Source organism: Pongo pygmaeus, chromosome 9 (assembly GCF_028885625.2).
Source record: "Pongo pygmaeus isolate AG05252 chromosome 9, NHGRI_mPonPyg2-v2.0_pri, whole genome shotgun sequence".
Lineage (NCBI taxonomy): Eukaryota > Metazoa > Chordata > Mammalia > Primates > Hominidae > Pongo > Pongo pygmaeus.
Genome location: NC_072382.2, coordinates 69729393 through 69749396, shown reverse-complemented (window position 1 = coordinate 69749396; position 20004 = coordinate 69729393). Strand labels below are relative to the sequence as shown.

Genomic DNA, 20004 nt, shown 5'->3' with positions numbered 1-20004 from the left:
CAAAGATCTGGATAAGAGATGTTCGTAGTCTCAGGGTCATTCAGAGTCAGATCCCTTGGTCATTCATTCAATAGCTGTAATAGTGTGTACTTCTTCCAATGTTCCCCACCCCAAGAAATGGCATTACCATCCACTGAGCCAAATCCCAGGACTCATTCTGGGTCCCTCCATCTCTTTACTCTCTTATATTTAACTGGTTAATTTTTTCATTATTGAACTCAACAAAAATTTATTTTTTTGTTCAGGCATTTCTTAATATTTATGTCTATGTCAATATATGCCTACATTTACATCTAGATGGATGGATAGATAGATAGATGTTAGAATCTTTGCCATACCTTTCTGAGGTAGCTATTCTTTTCTCACTTTACAGATGAGAAAACAAAGATCCAGAAAGGTTGGGGAGACTTCCCTAACCTTATAAGGTTGTGATGAGGATTAAACAAGATCTTACATGTCAAGTATTTAAATGTGCTGGCACATAGTAAGAGCTCAATAAATGTTAGTTACTATTAATGTTAGGTTAGGCCAGGCACAGTGGCTCACGCCTGTAATCCCAGCACTTTGGAAGGCCACTGCCAATGGATCACTTGAGCCCAGGAGTTCAAGACCAGCCTGGGCAACACAGCAAAACACTGTCTCTACAAAAAATTATTCAGGCATGGTAGCACCTATCTGTAGTTCCAGCTACTCAGGAGTCTGAGGTGGGAGGATCACCTGAGCCTGGGATGTTGAAGCTGCAGTGAGAAATGATTGCACCACTGCACTCCAGCTTGGGTGACATAGTGAGAACCTGTCCCCAAAAATGAAAAAAAAAAAGAAAAAAAAACAGGTTAGATTGCTTCCTAATAAAAGGAAATAGGGCACTATCCTTACCTTCATGGTGCTTATAGTTTAGCAGAAGATAAGAAGATATAGACTCATCCAGATAATGACAAAACTGTGTTATAACATAGTAAGTTCAGAGTGCTCCAAAATATCAAGAAAAACTTTCTAGAGAAAGCAGAGTGCCCTGCTATGCAGCACAGAGCATGTATATAACATGGTAGGAGCTCAAAAACCTTCACTAACTATGTAAACAAATGAATGAAGCACATGAAAGTTGATGCCTGAAAGTTAGGTCAGATTTGATCAGTGCTTGAAAGGGGCCGGGTGACAGAATGTCCCAGGTTGATGTAACAGCATGTGAAAGGCCTAGAGACAAAAGAGTGTGTGCCACATTGGAGGAACTGAAAGTCAGGAATGGCTGGAAAGTAGTGTGCTAGGAGAGAGAAAAGAGATGAGATTGGAATGATGAGTAGGGGCCTGGTCATGGGGGTATTGTCAATCAAATGTAGAAATGACAAGTGTTAATGACAATGATTCAGTTTTTAGAAAACCAGCCAGGCTGCAGTGGGGGACTAAAAGGAGGGGAGTAAGAGTGGAAACTGAGAGACAAGTTAGGAGGCCAGTGCAGAAGGTCGGGAGTGAAGAGGGCCTGAGCATGAGTGACTGACGTTGGGAAGGGCAGTGGACACGAGAGGCATTTAGGAAGTAGAATTGAAAGGCCCAAAGATGGGCTGGATTTGAGGGGATTCAGGAGATGGAGCCAAGGGTAACAACTCAGTTTGTTCCTTGGGAAACTTGAGCGTATCTTGCCACCATTCTCTGAGAAAAAGAATACACAGGAGAGGAGTCAGATTGCAGGAGAGCTGAGGAGGCATAACCAATACATTCATTTGGGGACATGTGGAGTCTGAGGGGCCTGTGAGACCCCCAAGAGAAGATTTCCACTAGGCAAATGAATACATGGTATGGGGCTGGGAGGGAACCTAGCTAGAGAGAGAGATTTGGCAATTGGAACATAAGTAGGAATCAAAGCCATGAGATTAGGGAAGGCATTTAGAAGTGTAGAGTGAGAAGAGAAAGGAGGGTCTGAAAAAATTGATGAGGAATAGTTAAGGGCTGACAGAGGAAGAGAATGAGAAAGAGCAGCCAGAGAAGTTAGAGAAAGCCCAAGGAGAACAAGTATCATGAAGGCCAAGAGAGGAGGATGACTCAAGAGGAAGAGAACTGTCTTCTGTGACAACTGCTGCTAATGAGTCAACTAAAATATAGAGTAGTGTAACATAACTGTTACACACATAGTCTTCGGGTGAAGCGCCTGCAGAAAAAGCAACCACACACTTGGGGCTGCGTTACTAGATATGTAACTCACAGACTAATAAGTGACAGACCCAGAGCTCAGCCTCTCTCTGTGGCCTACTTGGAGTTCAACATGGTCAGTCTTTCAAGTGAGGAGTGTGCTACAGTTCCAGGATCATAGGGTCTTCTGGGGTGTTCCCGCACGGCCCAGGATCTGGAGCTGCAGGGCCTGGATCTCTCTTCGCAGAGCCTCAGCATGTTTCAGCAGCAGCTAGAGCAAAGCAAGCTCCTATACAAGCAGCAGCTGGAAGAGTGTCGGCATCAAGAGAACCTCATTGAGAACCTGGCCAAGCAACGGGATGCCCTGCAGGCTCAGCAAGAGGCTTTCCTGGAGCAGGTGGGCTCTTCCTGCCGCCTGCCCTGCACTGCTCCTCTCTCGAAAGAGGGCAACCCCTCTAAGGATACCAAGAGGAGAGGATGAAGTGACTCATCATGGAGTCTCCTGGGGGGAGGGGACAAAGGTAATAGGATGGCTTGGGGAGTGGCCTCTCATGGGGACTCCAAGGAGGAGATGATTCCCCTAAAAACACCTTGAAGGAAGAACAGAACATCTCAGGAGCTCACTTCAGAGGGTATTTCTCCTCATTTAGATGAGCAAGGCATTTCTGGAGCCTCTGAGCCAGCTGCAGGTGGCTGACTTTGAGGAGATACGGAGCTATCGAGCACCACCAGAATCTGTGGTCCGGGTGACTGATGCAATGTGTGACTTGTTCCACCGTGAAACAGGCTGGGCCAGTGCCAAACAGCTGTTATGCACTGAGGATTTTTATCAGGTAGGAAGGGTGGAGCACGATGAAGGAGGATAGGGGAGGCATAAAAGGGATACTTGGCAAGGCTAAACTGTTGGGTCAAGGTCCAGAGCATCCATGTCTTCCTCATCCGTTGAACATACATCCTTCCAGGAGCTGGTGTTCTTCCCCAAGGAGAAGATAACAGACTCAGAGCTGATAAAGTTACATCTAATTCTGAAGGCTCCAGGTATGAACGATGCAGCCCTGCAGGCAGTGAGCCGACCTGCAGCCAGCCTGGCAGCCTGGCTCTGGGCTGTTCTGCACTATGGGCTGGCACATTGCCGGGGACTGCCCACGGGCCTGCTGCTGCAGCAAGTGGAGGCAACACTCACTCGGGAGCAGGCCCGCCTGGGCTACTACCAGTTTCAGGCCCAGGAGACCCTGGAGCATAATTTGGCCCTGGCTAAGATGGTGGAGGATGCCCAAGCTTCCCACAACTGCGTGGCAAAGACCCTCAGTCAAGCACAGTGTGGGCAGTATCACAAATGGCCCATGAAGGCTGCACTGCTCACGCCTATGCATGCCTGGACTACACAGCTCCAGGTAACCATCCCCCTCCCGGATGTCTCCCCTAAAGTTCCTTTTATGCCGTTCCCCTGCTCCTCCCTGTGCCCTCACTGCCTCCCTCTGTCCCTCTCTGCACTCCTTGCCGTGCATTCCTCCACACCCCACCTTGCCCTCCCTCTGCCATATCTCTGCCTGCACCCTCCTCACTGGCCTACGCAGCCTCTGGTCTTCCCTTCCACTCCAGAAGCTGAAGGCACGCTGCATGACTGTGTTCGGAGATACCCTCCTATGTTCAGCTGCCATCATCTACCTGGGTCCCTTCCCACCATTGCGGCGCCAAGAGCTACTGGACATGTGGTTAGCTCTGTGTAGGGGCTTTCAGGAGGCTCTGGGCCCAGACGATGTGGCACAGGCACTGAAGCGGAAGCAAAAATCTGTCAGCATACCACCAAAGACCCCCCTGCTGGCTACACACTCTCCCTTCAGTATTCTGTCCTTGCTGAGCTCTGAATCTGAACAGTACCAGTGGGACGGAAACCTGAAGCCACAGGCAAAGTCGGCCCACCTGGCAGGCTTGCTTCTGCGAAGCCCCACCCACTACAGTAGTTGCCGTTGGCCTCTGCTGCTTGACCCCAGCAACCAGGCCCTCAGCTGGTTGGACCCGCTGCCTCTGGAAGAGAATAGATGTTTTGCACCAGCCCCCACTGAGGGTGGAGGTAAGCAGGCATAATAAATGCAATGCTTCTGGAGTATCTGAACTGCCCAACACTCAGCCTCATGTGGTCTTTCCCTTCATAATGACGACACTCTATTTTTGTGATCAGGATGTCCCAGATTTCACCAGCCTATACTATAGGAATAAATTTGGTCACATTTATTTTTTCTCTTTATTACAATGATTCTGAATCTACATGACTGATTGGTCCATGATCTTCCACCTCCCCGGTCTACTCAGCACTACCCAAATTTATCCAATGTTCAGAAATCCTGGGGAATATTTCTGTTGGCTCTGTTTGGATCGGGGACCCATCTGGGTGGAGTATTGGAAGGAACATTTTCTAGGAAAGGGAATAGAGTGTTTATTTCCCAGAAGAGGAGGCTGGGGATTGAGTTTGTGAGAAAAATGTGACCTTATTTGGAAAGGGGTCCTTTCAGATGTAATTAAGTTAAGGACTTTGAATGAGATCACCCTGATTCTTATCCAGATGGGCCCTAAATCCTGCAAGTGCCCTTACAAGAGGCAGAAGAAAAGGCATAGAAAATACAGAAGAGAGGCTATGTGAAGATAGAGGATGAGTAGGATCCCTCCCTGGAATTTTAGAGTAATAATTGTGATAGCCAACATTTATTGAGTGCTTACTATGTGCACATCTAAGTGTTTTCCATGTATCACTTCATTTAATCTTCACAGTAACCCTATGAGGTCGCCACTAATATCAAACCCATTTTGCAGATAAGAAAATTGAGTCATAGAGAGCTTAAGCAACTTTCCTAAGATGTCTTCCTGCAGACCTTCCCTCGTGAAATGGATACCTTGAGTGAATTCCTCCCCTAAGGAGTCTGATTACTCCCCTAAGAAGAGCTCCTCTGAATCTTTCTGCCCCAGGGAAAGGCCTCATGAGAAATCAAAACAGAGAGAGTAAAATGGACATGAAAGAGGAAGATGATGAGAGTGAAGAGAGTAATGAGGCCAAGGACCAGACAAAAGAGCAGAAGGCAGAGGAAAGAAAAAATGAGCAGGAGAAAGAGCAAGAGGAAAATGAAGAGAAAGAGGAGGAGAAAACAGAGAGCCAGGAGTCAAAGCCAGCCTATGAAACTCAGCTTCCATCTGTTCCCTACCTTAGTGTTCTTTCAGGTGCTGACCCAGAGCTGGGTTCTCAGCTCCAGGAGGCAGCTGCTTGTGGTGAGAACTGTTCCCCACCCACCCTGGCTCCTTTTTCACTTGCCCCATTCTGTGACTCCACAGGCCTCCCACACCTCAGTCTAACTTCAGTTCCCATCCTTCATCCCGGGCACTAACTATATTGAAGCGTCTTGTGGGAACCCTCCTATCAGCCACAGGGAAGCTGGTCAGAGCTAGACCTCGTGCCTGGGGAATGGGGATCATGGGTGCTGGCATTGTGGGTAGGGTGCCTTTGCCTCCCTCTCACAGGCCTGCCTGTGCTACTGACCAACGTGGAGCTGGGTCTAGGGTGCCAAGAACTGCAATGGCTGCTGCAGCGGGAGCAGCTGAGTCCACCCCAGGTGCAGCCTGGCTTCTGTCTATATCTCAGCACCACCCTCTCCCTCTGTGCCATGGAAAAAGGTGAGGCCCAGAGGGCAAATTGCCAGCACAGTTGTGTGGACACACTAGGCCCTCAGCACCAGCCCTAAGAGGGCTTCACTCAACCTGGCCCAGAGCAGGCACAGGTCTATAGCAGGGAGCCACACTCCCTGTCTACTGTACCCCCTGGCTCTGCCAAGGGGAAGAGGTTAAGCATGTCGCATGTTACCCCAAGTGCTAGGTTGTGAACTGCTAAAGGGGCTGAATGTGCTGGATCTGGGCCTGAACATGGAAATACTGGAAGAACAGATGCTGCATGAAATCTTGTGCAGAGAATGTCCTGAGCTCGAGACCCGCTGGCAGGACCTAAAGATCAGAGCCCTAGATACCTGCAAGGCTGTGGAGGCTGCTGAGGTGCTTGGGGGCTCAGTCTGTGGGTTGAGATGAGCATTGGATGGACCTGGGTAAGCGGGTGGAGATGAATGTAGACATTTGGGGACTGTGGGAAAGGGCCAGATCCATCCAACAAATGAGTGTATGCAGGAGCGGCTGCTGACGATGCTGCTGTTCCAGAATCCAAAGCATCAGAAGCCAGCCAAGTTTCTGCGGAACATGGTGAGGGCCCAGGGAAAGCTATGCCAGCTGCGTGCTCATTGTGAAGAGCTAGAAGGGCAGAAACTACAGGAGATGGTATCGTGGGCACCCTATCGGCCTGTGGTTTGGCATGGAATGGCCATGGTAAAGGCCCTAAGCCAACTGCAGAACCTGCTACCACTTTTCTGTATGAGCCCAGAGAATTGGCTGGCAGTCACCAAGCAGGCTCTGGACAGCATGAAGCCACGTGAGATTAATCACGGGGAGGACCTGGCCAGCCATCTACTGCAACTGAGAGCACACCTGACCCGCCAGCTGCTGGGCAGCACCGTGACTGCGCTGGGCCTTACCCAAGTACCCTTGGTGGGTGCATTGGGCGCTTTGGCTCTGCTGCAAGCGATAGGGAAAGCATCAGAGCTGGAAAGATTGGCACTCTGGCCTGGACTAGCAGCCTCTCCCAGCACAGTCCACAGCAAGCCAGTCTCAGATGTGGCTCGACCGGCCTGGCTTGGGCCAAAAGCCTGGCGTGAATGTGAGATGTTAGAGCTGCTGCCCCCATTTGTTGGCCTGTGCGCCTCCCTGGCAGGCCACCCCAGTGCTTGGCAGGCTTACCTGTCACTATCATCCACAGTGCTGGGTCCTGCACCTGGGCCTGGGCCTGAGCCACTCAGCCTCCTCCAGAAGCTGATCCTGTGGCGCGTTCTGCGACCTGAGTGCCTGGCAGGTGCCCTGGCAGACTTCACCACTAGCCTCCTGGGTCGGCCCCTGGATGAAAACATGTGCGCTCCCACCATGCCCTTTAAACACAGTCAGGCTACTCAGCCCATGCTGATCTTGTTGCCACCGCCTGGCCACCCCTCAGCCACTCTGCATCCTCTGACTGTCATCCAGAAACTGGCTGCCAAGTATCAGCAGGTTTGAACCTAGTTTCTTGGCCACAGAGTGACCCGGCTCCTTTGGGCTGGGGCGTGGGGGACCCCCTCCAAGCATTTTCATGGATCTTTCTGTACTACTCAGGGACTTTTGGGATCATAGTAGCATTAGTTTGGGTCCCTCGGGTCACCCTAGGATCACTTTGAGTCATGCTGCCATCTCTTTTTTGGTCCCCAGGGGCAGAAGCAACTGCAGGTGATAGCCCTGGGCTCTGAAGCCTGGGACCCAGTCTCAGTTGTGGTCAGCACTCTATCCCAGGCTATGTATGAGGGGCACTGGCTGGTGCTGGACAACTGTCATCTGATGCCCCATTGGCCAAAAGAGCTGCTACAGCTCTTGCTGGAACTGTTAGGCAGAGCCAAGGGTGAGTTTATTGCCTAGATTGGCTTCCAGGATCCTATCCGACACTTGGGCCTTAGCTTGAAATCTCGGGCCTCATGGCCAGTGACCTAGCACCAAACTTGTCCACTTGGCCTTGTATCTGACTCCTGACACCCCTAGCCTCAAGTCTGATCCCTAGACTTCTGCCTGACCCTTTATCCAAGGACTGATCTCAGACCCTTGTCTGACTCTAGTGTTTGCAGACCTGGAATCAGAACAGCTTTTAGACCAACCTGAAAGCAGGAATGTAAGCACTGTTCACAGAGATTTTCGTCTTTGGCTTATTGTGCCTGCAGAGTCTAGTGCTTCTTTGCCAGGTGAGGAGCTTAACCCCCTACAGGCTCTCAAATTGGAAGTGGGAGGGCAACTGTGCTGTGCTGACTCAGCACTCTCCTTCCTCCCCAGCTGTGCTGACTCAGCACTCCATGCCTATTTTCTGGAACCAGTCCCTGGAGCTGGGCCATGTTTTGATTGACGGTGTGGAGCTAGCCCAGCAAGTACTCTACATGCAACCCCCCACCCAGGCACTACCTCTGCTCCTCCTCCATGGCCTCCTGCTACACCGGCAGCTCTATGGAACAAGGCTGCAGGCACACAGGGGGCGCTGGTGAGGGACCCCACCCATTCCTGCTCAGTCAGTCACTCAACAAACATTGAGTATCTTCCATATGCTGGGATGAGTAAAACTAATTCATTTGGAAGCTCCAAAGAGCAAGGGCAAGGGGAAGTCAAGGAAGGCTTCTCCAAAGACTTTGAGATTTTACTTTGAATTGAGTCTTAAAAGCAGAGGCAAATCAGGTAGAGATCGACCTTTCTGAGCAGAGGGACCTAAACTCAGCAGAAGGGAGAAGACTTGAGTGTGGTTGACGTGGACATGCTGGGTGTTGAGGAGGGAGAAGTAAGGCTCATTATAAAGGGCCTTTAAGACTAGGGCAAGGTAGGCCAGGTGCGGTGGCTCATGCCTGTAATCCCAGCACTTTGGGAGGCCGAGACGGGTGGATCACGAGATCAGGAGATCGTGACCATCCTAGCTAACACAGTGAAACCCCATCTGTACTAAAGATACAAAAACTTAGCCAGTCATGGTGGCAGGTGCCTGTAGTCCCGGCTACTCGGGAAGCTGAGGCAGGAGAATGGCGTGAACCTGGGAGGTGGAGCTTGCAGTGAGCCAAGATTGCACCACTGCACTCCAGCCTGGGCGACAGTGCGAGACTCTGTCTCAAAAAAAAAAAAAAAAGACTAGGGCAAGATGCCTGATTTTATCCCGAAGACAGCGGGAAGCCACTGAAGCGTTTTAAGTAGAAGAAGAAACAATATCCTTTGAGTGTGTTGGAAAGATCACTCTGGATGCAACGTGGAGAATGGACCAGAGGAGGCAGGACTGGGGGCAGGCAGAGCAGCTTTAGGAGACTCTGGAAGTCTCCAGGGAAGAGATTGTGATATGGGTGGTAGGGTGGTAGCCATGGAAGGAATAGAGAATAAATATGGGGTGAAGAGGAAGGAGGAGTCAAGGATGACTCTCAGATTTTTGCTTTAGATAATTGGGTGGCTGGCGGTACCTCTCACTGAAATAGGTGGAACAGGTTTTATGGGGGGAAATGATGATTTCAGTTGAAAGCAAGTTGTATTTGAGGTGCCAAGTGGCAATGAACCTGAAGCTCAGGAGAGAGGTTTGAACTGAAGACAAGACTTGACAGTCCTCAGCATATAGATGATATGTGAAACCCTGCTTTCCACTCCCCTTCTCTAGGAGTCAAGTGACTCTAACCCAGGTTCTTCAGACCCAAGATCAGCTGTGGGCAAGTCTTAGCAATCCCTGTGCTGCCATGCAAGAGCTGGCTGGTGAGACCCTTCCTCTCCCCCTTGGAGTCATCAGCCCCCAGGAGAGCCTGGAAGAGGGTGGGGGTGGGATATAATTCACAGCTTTGGTTTTGGGGGTGGTGGAAACTGAAAGTACTGGAACTGAGAGACTCTAACCTCATCTTCAGCTTCAGTTTTCTACGGGGGTCCTCTGGGGGACACTGAGGACAGGGAGGCCCTGATTAGCCTCACACAAGCCTGCCTGAGCCCCAGTAGCGGCAGCTGGGTCCAGCCACACACACCCCAGTCTTTGCTGGCCACACTCATGCCCCTCCCAGGTAAGCCTCACTCAGGTATCTGTTTTGGGGTAGGGAATAGTGCAATGCAATGCCACCCCCCACAGAAATGTGGACAGCAGTCTCCATAAAGGTATATGAGGGGGTAATATTCATACTGTTTTGGGGGTGATGGCAGTAAAGGATCAGAGGAAGGCCTACTCTCTCGAGTCTAGGGTGGGGAGAGTCCATCTTCTCCCTCACCCCTCACCTCTATCCCCAAGAGCTAAGGGAGCTGGATGCAATGGCAGAGTGCAAGGCCCAGATGCACCTACTGCCCTCACCACCTGAACCCCGGCTCTGCGGACTGAGTGAGGGCCCCCAAGCCTGGCTGTTGCGACGCCAGAGTCGCGCTCTCTTGAGTGCGCTGCAGCGGAGTTCACCCGTGTGGGTTCCTGAGTCTCGAAGAGGCGCCCAGCTCGCGGAAAGGCGACTGCGGCAACGCCTAGTGCAAGTCAACCGGAGGCTGGCGTCACTGCAGGATCTGCTGACCCACGTGGTTCGCCAAGACGAGTCTGGCGCCACGTGGTCAGTGCTGGGGCCGAATGAGCGGCGGCCTCTGGAGGGCGTCTTAGAGACCGAGGCTTTAGAACTGAGCCAGTTGGTGGGCACGCTACAACGCGACCTTGATTGCCTGTTGCAGCAGCTGAAGGGCGCACCCCCGTGCCCCTCCCGCCGCTGTGCTGCGGTGGCCCACGCTCTCTGGACTGGCCGCCTACCCTTGCCTTGGCGACCTCATGCGCCGGCCGGTCCGCAGCCGCCCTGGCACTGGCTGCGACAGTTGTCGCGCCGTGGGCAACTGTTGGTTCGTTACTTGGGCGTGGGTGCGGACGCGAGCAGTGATGTACCAGAGCGCGTCTTCCACCTGTCAGCCTTTCGCCACCCGCGCCGCCTGCTGCTGGCCTTGCGTGAGGAAGCTGCCCTGGACCAGAATATGCCTAGCTCGAATTTCCCTGGTAGCCGAGGCTCGGTCTCCAGTCAGCTCCAGTATAAACGTCTGGAGATGAACAGCAACCCTCTGCACCTCAGGGTATCTTCGCGCCGCCCTTCGTTCGCGGTTCCAGTCCCCTGGAAGTCTCTAATTACACCTCGCAGTTACCCCTTCTTAGTGATCTTGCCCCTCGGTAACCCTGCTAGCTTCTCTGATCTCGCTCCACCATGACCTCCCACCCCCTAACCCGCACTCCCCACCTGCCACCTCCCAGCTTCCTAGCCTTGCCTGACCAGCTTCTGACGCCCCCAGGTGGAGAATGGTCCAAACCCCATGGTTCCAGAGAGAGGGCTGCTGCTGATCGGGCTACAGGTCCTACATGCGGAGTGGGACCCAATAGCTGGAGCCTTGCAGGACGGTCCTTCCAGCCAACCCAGCCCTCTGCCTCCCATCAGCATCAGCACACAGGCCCCGGGCACCAGTGACCTGCCACCCCCAGCCGACCTGACTGTGTACTCCTGTCCTGTGTACATGGGAGGGCCCCTTGGCACCGCTAAGCTGCAGAGCAGGAACATCGTGATGCATCTGCCCTTACCCACCAAGCTCACCCCCAACACCTGTGTCCAAAGGAGGGTCCACGTGTGCAGCCCACCCCTGTCTTGAGCACATCTACCAAAATAAAGCTGTAGTGATTCCATGAAAGATTTCTGAGATATGGGGGTAGAGTAGGGTGTGTGCACACCAAGAAGGCAGAATGTGACACACTAGGGGAAAGGTACACTATGCATAACTGAGAAAAGAGGAGGTATATTCACACTGAAGGTAGAAGAGGGCATGTGCCTGGCAGCTGGGAAGGGGAAAGTGTGGGTACACTTGGGGTGGGGTGGGACTTGGTGTTAATCATGTATCCAAGAAGCTAGGCAGACCCAGCTGTGGCTGACACACAGAATCCTAAATCCTTGCCCCACTCTCTACTGTGGTCTCAGCACTTGTGCTAAATCCACAAGGGATATGTTTGAAAGGAGAACATTAGTACTCAAAATTCTTTCTTCAACATATAAATAATTTTGATGATTTTGAAGTCCTATAAAGAAAACAAAATAGACCGATGCGTCAAGAGGGTATGTGATGAGAGGGGAGCAGTTAGTATAATTTGAGTGGTCAGGGAAGCTTTCTGCATATTTGAAAGTAGCTATTTAAAGATCTAGACGGAATATTCATTCAGGTAGAGCCCTCAGTAGGTACAAAAGTCTTGAGGCAGGAACAACCTTGAAGTGTTCAAGAAACAGAGTATGCAGCCAGAGCATGGTGAGTGAGGGGCAGAGTGACCCAAAATGATGGAAACTATAGAAAGGGGTGGCTCACATGGTCATGGTAATGAGCTTGTATTTTTCAAAAGTATAATGAGAATGTATTGTCAAATAGTAGGTGGGAGAGTATATGATCTAATTTGCATTTTTTCAAAGGTCACTCCGCCTGTTCTATGGCGGATGGATGCTAGAAAAGCCAGGGTGACAAGGCGGAAGATCTATTTGGACCCAATTGAAGTAATTCAAGTAAGGGATAATGGAGTTTGGGCAAGGGTCTTAACAACAGAGATGAAGAATTGACAGATTTAAGAAATATTCTGGAGGTAAAACCAGCAGGACTGATGGAATGAATGTGGAGAATAAAGGAAGAGGAAGAATCTAGGGTGATTTGGATTTTAAGCTTGAGAGACTAGGTGTATCATGTGTCATTAACTGAGATGGGAAATTTGAGGGAGCAAGCAGCTGGAGCTAAGGAATCAAGAGTTCTGCTGCTTTGATATTTTCTGTTATTATTAGTTGCATGACTGCATGCTATGCCAGGGTGAGCCTGTCCAGCAAAAGTTGAGTTAGAGTATGGCAGAACTAAAGGCCTATATGAGCTTCACTCCTTGCCCCCAAGCATCAAAACTTACGTAGTATTAATAAACTTAGCTCCCTTGCTCTATGGCTAGGTACCAGCTACATGGTGGGAGGAAATGCAAACAGAAGTATATACAGGCATACTTGAAGCTATTGTGGGTTTGGTTCCAGACCACCACAATAAGGCGAATATTGCAATAAAGCAAGTCACATGAACTTTTTGGTTTCCCACTGCATATGGGTTATATTTACACTACATTGTAGTCTATTAAGCATGAAATAGCATTATGTTAAGTTAAAAAAAAAAAACAAGGTATACCAGCCTGGCCAACATGGCGAAACCCTGTCTCTACTAAAAATACAAAAATTAGCGAGGTGTGGTGACGGGCACCTGTAATCCAAGCTACTCAGGAGACTGAGGCAGCAGAAGAATCTCTTGAACCCGGGAGGTGAAGGTTGCAGCGAGCCAAGATTGTGCCACTGTACTCCAGCCTGGGTGACAGAGCAAGACCCTGTCTTAAAAAAAAAAAAAAAAATTGCATACCTTAGTTTAAAAATACTTTATTGCTAAAAATGCTAATAATCATCTGAGCCTTCAGCAAATAGTAATCTTTTTGCTAGTAATCTTTTTTGCCTTAATATTGATAGCTGCTGATCAGGGTGGTGACTGCTGAAGGTTGGGGCAATTTCTTGAAATAAAACAACAGTGAATATGAGTCCACATCAATGGACTCATATTTTCATGAAGAATTTGTCTGTGGCATGTGATGGTGTTTTACAGCATTTTACCTATAGAACTTATTTCAAAATTGGAGTTAATCCTCTCAAACCCTGCTGTTCCTTTATTAACTAAGTTTATGTAATATTCTAAATCATTTGTTGTCATTTCAACGATGTTCACAGCATCAGAATTATAGATTCCATCTCAAGAAACCACTTTCTTTGCTGATCCATAATAGCAACTGCTCACCCATTAAAGTTTTATCATGAGATTGCAGTAACTCAGTCATATCTTCAGGCTCCACTTCTTATTCTAATTCTCTTGCTGCTTCCACCACATCTGCAGTTACTTCCTCCAATGAAATCTTGAACTCCTCAAAATCATCCATGAGAGTTGAATCAACTTCTTCCAAACTCCTGTTAATATTGATATTTTGACCTCCTATCATGAATCAAAAATGTTCTTAATGGCATCTAGAATGGTGAATCCTTTCCAGAAGGTTTTCAATTTACTTTGCCCAGATCCATTGGAGGAATCACTATCTATAGTGGTTCCTATAGCAGCAATAGTCTTACAAAATGTATTTCTTTGTTTAAATTTTCATTTCTTTACAAAATGAATTTCTTAATAAGACTATAAGACTATAGCAGCAATAGCCTTACAAATGTATTTCTTAATAAGATCTGAAAGTCAAAATTACTCTTTGATCCATGAGCTGCACAATAGATGTTGTGATAGCCGGCATGAAAACAACATTAATCTCCTTGTACATGTCCATCAGAGCTCTTCAGTGTATTGCCAATGAGCAGCAAAATCTTTAAAAGAATGTTTTTGTTCTGTGCAGTAGGTCTTAACAGTAGGCTTAAGATAGTCAGTAAACCATGCTGTAAACCGATGTACCATCATACAGGCTTTGTTGTTCCATTAAGAGAGTACAGACACAGCAGATTTAGTATAATTCTTAAGGGCCCTAGGATTTTCGGAATGTTAAATGAGCACTGGCTTCAACTTAAAGTCACCAGGTACACTGGCCCCTAACAGAAGGTCAGCCTGTCCTTTGAAGCTTTGATGCCAGGCATTGTCTTCTCTTCTCTAGCTACAGTAAGTCCTAGATGCCATCTCCTTCCAACAGAAGGGTGTTTCATCTACATGGAAAATCTGTTGTTTAGTGTAGCCACCTTCATCAATTCACTGCAGCTTCCACATTAGCACTTGCTGTTTCACCTTGCAGTTTTATGTTATGGAAATGGCTTTCCTTAAACTTCATGAACCAACCTCTGCAAACTTCAGACTTTTATTCTGCAGCTTCCTTGCCTCTCTCAGCCTTCATAGAATTGAAGAGAATTAGGGCCTTGTCCTGGATTAGGCTTTGGCTTAAGGGAATGTTGTGGCTGGTTTGATCTACTATCCAGATCACTAAAACTTTCTCCATATCAGCAATAAGGCTGTGTTTTGCTTTATCAGTCACATGTTCACAGGAATTGCACTTTTAATTTCCTTCAAGAACTTTTTCCTTGCATTCACAACTTGGCTAACTGGCACAAGAAACCTAGTTTGCAGCTTACCATGGCTTTTAACCTGCCTCCCTCACCGAGCTTAGTCATTTTTAGTTTTTGATTTAAAGTGAGAGACATGCGACTCTTCCTTTCACTTGAACACCTAGAAGCCACTGTTGGATTATTAATTGGACTAATTTCTATATTGTTTGTCTCAGGGAGCAGGGAGGCCCAACAAGAGGAAGAGAGATGGGGGAACAGGCGGTCAGTGAAGCAGTCAAAACACACACAACATTTATCGATTAAGTTTGCCATTTCATGTGAGTGCAGCCTATGGTGCCCCCAAATGATTACAATAACAACATCAAAGATCACTGATCACACTGATATAATAATAATGCAAAGGTTTGAAATACTGTAAGAATTATCAAAATGTGACACAGAGACAAAAAGTAAGCACATGCTATTGGGAAAATAGTGCTGATAGACTTGCTCAAAACGGGGTTGCCACAAATCTTCAATTTTTATAAAACACACTATGATGTGCAATAAAGCGCAGCAAAAAATAAAATGAGGTGTGCCTGTACTGAGCATCACTCTTCACAACCTCTTCAAAATGGTAACTCACCAGTGAGTGTGGTGCAACTGATGTTCTTTAACAAAAGGCTAAGCAGAGAGGCAAAAACTCCCACTTTCCTCAGAGCCCTTTTCTTTTCTACAGTCAACCAGGGTGCATGGCTGTGCCTTCAGGAAAGGAGATAAATAGCGTATTAAAAGAAGTCCTTTTGGAAAAATGAACCATCTGTCTATGTTTACTATTACCACTATTTGTCCTCCAGTGGGAGCAGGGAACAATAGTGAGATACCTGTAAAACCATCTGAAATTGGTTAGAATATTTTCTACAAATCCATGCCATTTTCTAGACTGAAGTCATTCTTGAATTATGCCCAACCAAGTTGTTAAACTTTGTCAAGTAGAGATTATTAAATGAGTTCCATATGATAGCATAGCCCAAATACAATGACTGCTATGTAAAAATGTTCCAGATTTCATAATTGCACTATTAAGTTCTACTAGAGCAATTAAAATCCCATTAGGACGTTAAAATCCCAAACAATGAAAGGAAGGAAGAAGTAAGAGGCTTGACAAAGGGGAGAAATATGTCTCTTCCCATTCTGATGAACGGGGGTAAATAGAGTAGAGACAAGAAAGGGAAGAATATGATATAATCAACCTGACCTGGGGCTGCGAAGCCTCAGAGAAGGAAGCAGCAGTGCCAAGGGCAAAGAGGCTTTTGCCTTTTCCCTACTGGGACTGTGGAAGGAAGCTGTTCTGTAACACGGATGGACTAACTGTGGTCCCAACAGCATTAAGAGAGCAGAGCAGCATGGTCAGGAAGAGGTGTCTCTTAATCCCTATATGGCATAGATACTGACTAGAGAGGCTTTAGGCCCACAGGAGTATGCGGCAGAGAATCACTGGGGTTTCCAGCACCAAAGAGAGTTGTTGAGAGAGGGCCAAACTAGGGGGAGTAGGGAGGAACAGGGGGCACAAGACCACAAATTCATCAGCTTTAGAGGCAAATGTTGGCAGAATGCCCAGGTATGAAACTGAGCCAACTACCCAGAGCATTCCAACTTGTGCACAACCAAAACCAGTGTTAGGCTTGAGGATCCCTTCAGTCTAACATCAAAAGGTCACATAAGCCCTCCTCTCTATACCCAGATGCCACTTTAGAGAGGAGAAGCAGTAGAATGGGAGGAATTTAAAATTCTGAGCATTTATTTCAAAGAGAATAAATGAAACCTAATGAGATGAAACCAAATTTATTTCCAGCCTCTTCCACTATCCAGTGAAGAGGAAGGAGTAAGATTTGTGAGGAAAATCAGATCAGTAATTGAGAAAAAAGCTACATTTTATTTATGTATCCAACTTTGTAAGAAAAATTGTGATCCTGCTCTGTATACTACATAGACTAATAATCCAAAGACGAAAAAAACCTGACTAGCACTCTGCAGCTCACCTAAAAACTCATTTAGTTTTGCAGCTTTACAGTCTAATTTGAAATTTATATTCAGAAACAGGATAAATGGGGGAAATGTCTGAAATATAAAAAAATGACAGTTTCATCCACTAATGCTTATAAAGCCCTAGTATCTGTAAAATAGATACTATTATTATTCCATTTTATAGATGAGGAAACTGAGGCACACATTCAGTAAATTGCCCAAGGTCACACGGCCAGAAAATGGTAGAACCTGTTTTGGAACCCAGGCATTTGTCTCCAGAATCCATGATCTCTACAGCATTCTGTTGCCTCTGTCATACCAAGATTTAGTGAGATAGCGGAAAACAAGAATCCTCAAGCATTGTTGGCGGATGCAGAAACTGGTGTAGTTACTCTGGGGAGCAATCTGACAGCACTTAGTAAAATTAAATATACTCTGTTCAACCAATTCCACTCTCAGGTTTATGTCTCAGATGGTCACACACAAAATGAGCTGAGACTTTGAGAGGCTGAGGTGGGAGGATAACTTGAGCCCAGGAGTTCAAGACCAGCCTGGACACCATAGACAGAATCTATCTCTGTAAAAAATTTTTAAAAATTAGCTCAGTGTGGTAGTGTACACCTGTGGTCTCAGCTACACAGGAGGCGGAGGTGGGATAATTGCTTGAGCCCAGGAGGTGGGGGCTGCAGTAAACTGTGATTACACTACTTCACCACTGCACTCCAAACTTGGTAACAAAGTAAGACTATGTCACAAAAAAAAAAAAGGAAAGAGAGAGAAAGAGAAAAGGAAGGAAGGAAGGGAGGGAGGGAGGGAGGAAGAGATTTGGGAAGTGTTCTCTCCTACTCTACTTTCTAAGAGTTTATGTAGAAGTGATATTTCTTAAAAGGTTGATAGAATTTGCCAGTAAAGCCATCTGGGCCTGGAGTTTTTTTGTTTTGATGTGTGTGTGTGTGTGTGTGTGTGTGTGTGTATGAGAGAGAGAGAGAGAGGTTTTTAATTACAAATTCTATTTCTTTAGTAGATACAAGGCTATCAGATTTTCCACTTCTTTCTGAGTCCATTGTGGTATTTTCAAAAATTTTATCTTAGATAGAACCTAAGTTTTTGAAGTTACTGGTATCAGTTGTTCATAATAGTCCCTTATTATCCTTTTAATGTCTGTAGGATCTATAGGGATGTCCCTGCTTTCATTCATATATTCAGTCTTCGTATTTTTGATCAGTCTAAATAAAAGATTTGTCAATTCTATTGATCCTTTCAGAGAATTAGCTTTGTGTTTCATTGATTTTCTCTATTGGTTCTCCAGTTTCTATTTTATCACTTTCAACTTTTATCTTTTTAAATTTCCTTTCTTTTACTTATTTTTGTTTTAATTTTCTCTTTTTCTAGCTTCTTAATGTGGAAACTTAGATTATTTATTTTACGTTTTTTTCTGGTTTTTTTGTTTGTTTGTTTTTTCTTTTTTTAATACAGAGTCAGAGTCTCTCTCTGCCACCTAAGCTGGAGTGCAGTGGTATGATCTGGGCTCACTACAACCTCCACCTCCTGGGTTCAAGCGATTCTCCTGCCTCAACCTCCCGAGTAGCTGGAATTACAGGCGTGTGCCACCACGCCCGGCTAATTTTTGTATTTTTAGCAGAGATGGGGTTTCACCATGTTGGCTAGGCTGGCCTCGAACTCCTGACCTCAGGTGATCCACCCACCTTGGCCTCCCAAAGTGCTGGGATTACAGGCATAAGCCACCATGCCTGGCCGATTTTAGGTGTTTCTTATTTCCCATATAAGCATTTAAAGCTATACATTACTCTCTAACATTTATTTAGCTGCATCTCACACCTTTTGCTTTGTTGTATTTTCATTATTTCTATTTATTTTTCTGTGGCCAGGTGGCACACAGAGAGAATCTATGCACTTGCTGGAAGGAGAGCAAAGTGATTGTGGGACTTTGCATTGGAACTCAGTGCTGCCTATCTGGGTGGAAAACAGCACAAACAGAATCCAGCCAGTGCCCATGAAGGGAGAATTTAGACCAGCCCCAGCCAGAGGGGAATTGTCCATTCCGGTGGCTGGAACCTGAGTTCTGGCAAGCCCCATGACCATAGGCTAAAGTGCCCTGGTGTCCTAAATAAACTTGAAAGGTAGTCTAGGCCACAAGGACTGCAATTTCTGGGCAAGTACTGGTGCTGTGCTGGGCTTGGAGCCAGTGGACTTGGGGTGTACATGACCTAGTGAGACACTAGCTGAGGCAACCAAAGGAGTGCTTGCATTACCGTCCCCCAACCACAGGCAGTGCAGTTTGCAGCTCTGGGAGAGACTCTTTCCTTCCACTTAAGGAGAGGAGAGGGGAAAGTAAAGAGAACTCTGTTTTGCAACTTGAACACTAGCTCAGCCACAGCAGAATAGAGCACGAGCAGGAGTCCTGAGACCCCCATTTCAGGTCCTATCTTCCAGACAACATTTCTAGACACACCCTGGGCCAGAAGGGAACCCACGTCCTTCATGGGAAGGACTCAGTCCTGGAAGGATTCATCACCTGCTGACTAAAGAGCTCTTGGGCCTTGAATAAACCTCAGTGGTTGTCAGGCAGTACTTACCCAGGGGCCTTCAGTGAGACCCAGTGCTGTGAGGGCTTCAGGGGTGACCCAACACATTCCTAGCTGTGGTGGCCATGGGGAGATACTCCTACTGCTTGAAGAAAGGAGAGGGAAGAATAATGGGGACTTTGTCTTGCGACTTGGGTACAGCTTGGCCAGGGTTAGGTAGAGTACTAAGTGGGTTCCCTGGGGTTCCTGATTCCAGGCCTTGGTTCCTGGATGCATTTCTTGACCTGCCCTGGACCAGAGGGGAGTCTATTGCCCTGCAGGGAGAAATCCAGGCTTAGCAGCATTCACCACAAGCTGACTGAAGAGCCATTGGACCTTGAATGAACAACGGTGTTAGCCACGCAATACTTGCTGCAGGCTTGGAGTAGTGGTGGCCACAGGGAGAGGGTCCTTCTGCTTCAGGAAAGGAGAGGAAAGAGTGGGAAGGACTTGTCTTGTGGCTTGTGTGCCAGCTCAGCCACAGTAGAATAGGCCACCAAGTATATTACTAAGGTTCCTGACTTCAGGCCCCAGCTATTGGATGGTATTTCTGGACTGAGGGGTAGCTTGCTACCCTGAAGGAA

At 47.5% G+C, this 20004-nt stretch overlaps 1 protein-coding gene across 1 annotated transcript in view; it reads left to right on the top strand.

Moving 5' to 3' along the window:
- Positions 1–11421, top strand: part of DNHD1 (dynein heavy chain domain 1) — an 88310-nt gene extending 76889 nt beyond the window's left edge. Inside the window, exons 31-45 of the mRNA XM_063671199.1 lie at positions 2372–2521; positions 2775–2957; positions 3087–3518; positions 3727–4198; positions 5089–5385; positions 5635–5787; positions 5981–6159; positions 6289–7254; positions 7450–7636; positions 7848–7970; positions 8059–8260; positions 9404–9495; positions 9642–9791; positions 10013–10818; positions 11032–11421. Coding sequence (XP_063527269.1) covers positions 2372–2521; positions 2775–2957; positions 3087–3518; positions 3727–4198; positions 5089–5385; positions 5635–5787; positions 5981–6159; positions 6289–7254; positions 7450–7636; positions 7848–7970; positions 8059–8260; positions 9404–9495; positions 9642–9791; positions 10013–10818; positions 11032–11382 — 4743 coding nt within the window. The 3' untranslated portion in view covers positions 11383–11421. The remainder of the gene's footprint in view (positions 1–2371; positions 2522–2774; positions 2958–3086; positions 3519–3726; positions 4199–5088; positions 5386–5634; positions 5788–5980; positions 6160–6288; positions 7255–7449; positions 7637–7847; positions 7971–8058; positions 8261–9403; positions 9496–9641; positions 9792–10012; positions 10819–11031) is intronic.
- Positions 11422–20004: the final 8583 nt, after the last annotated feature.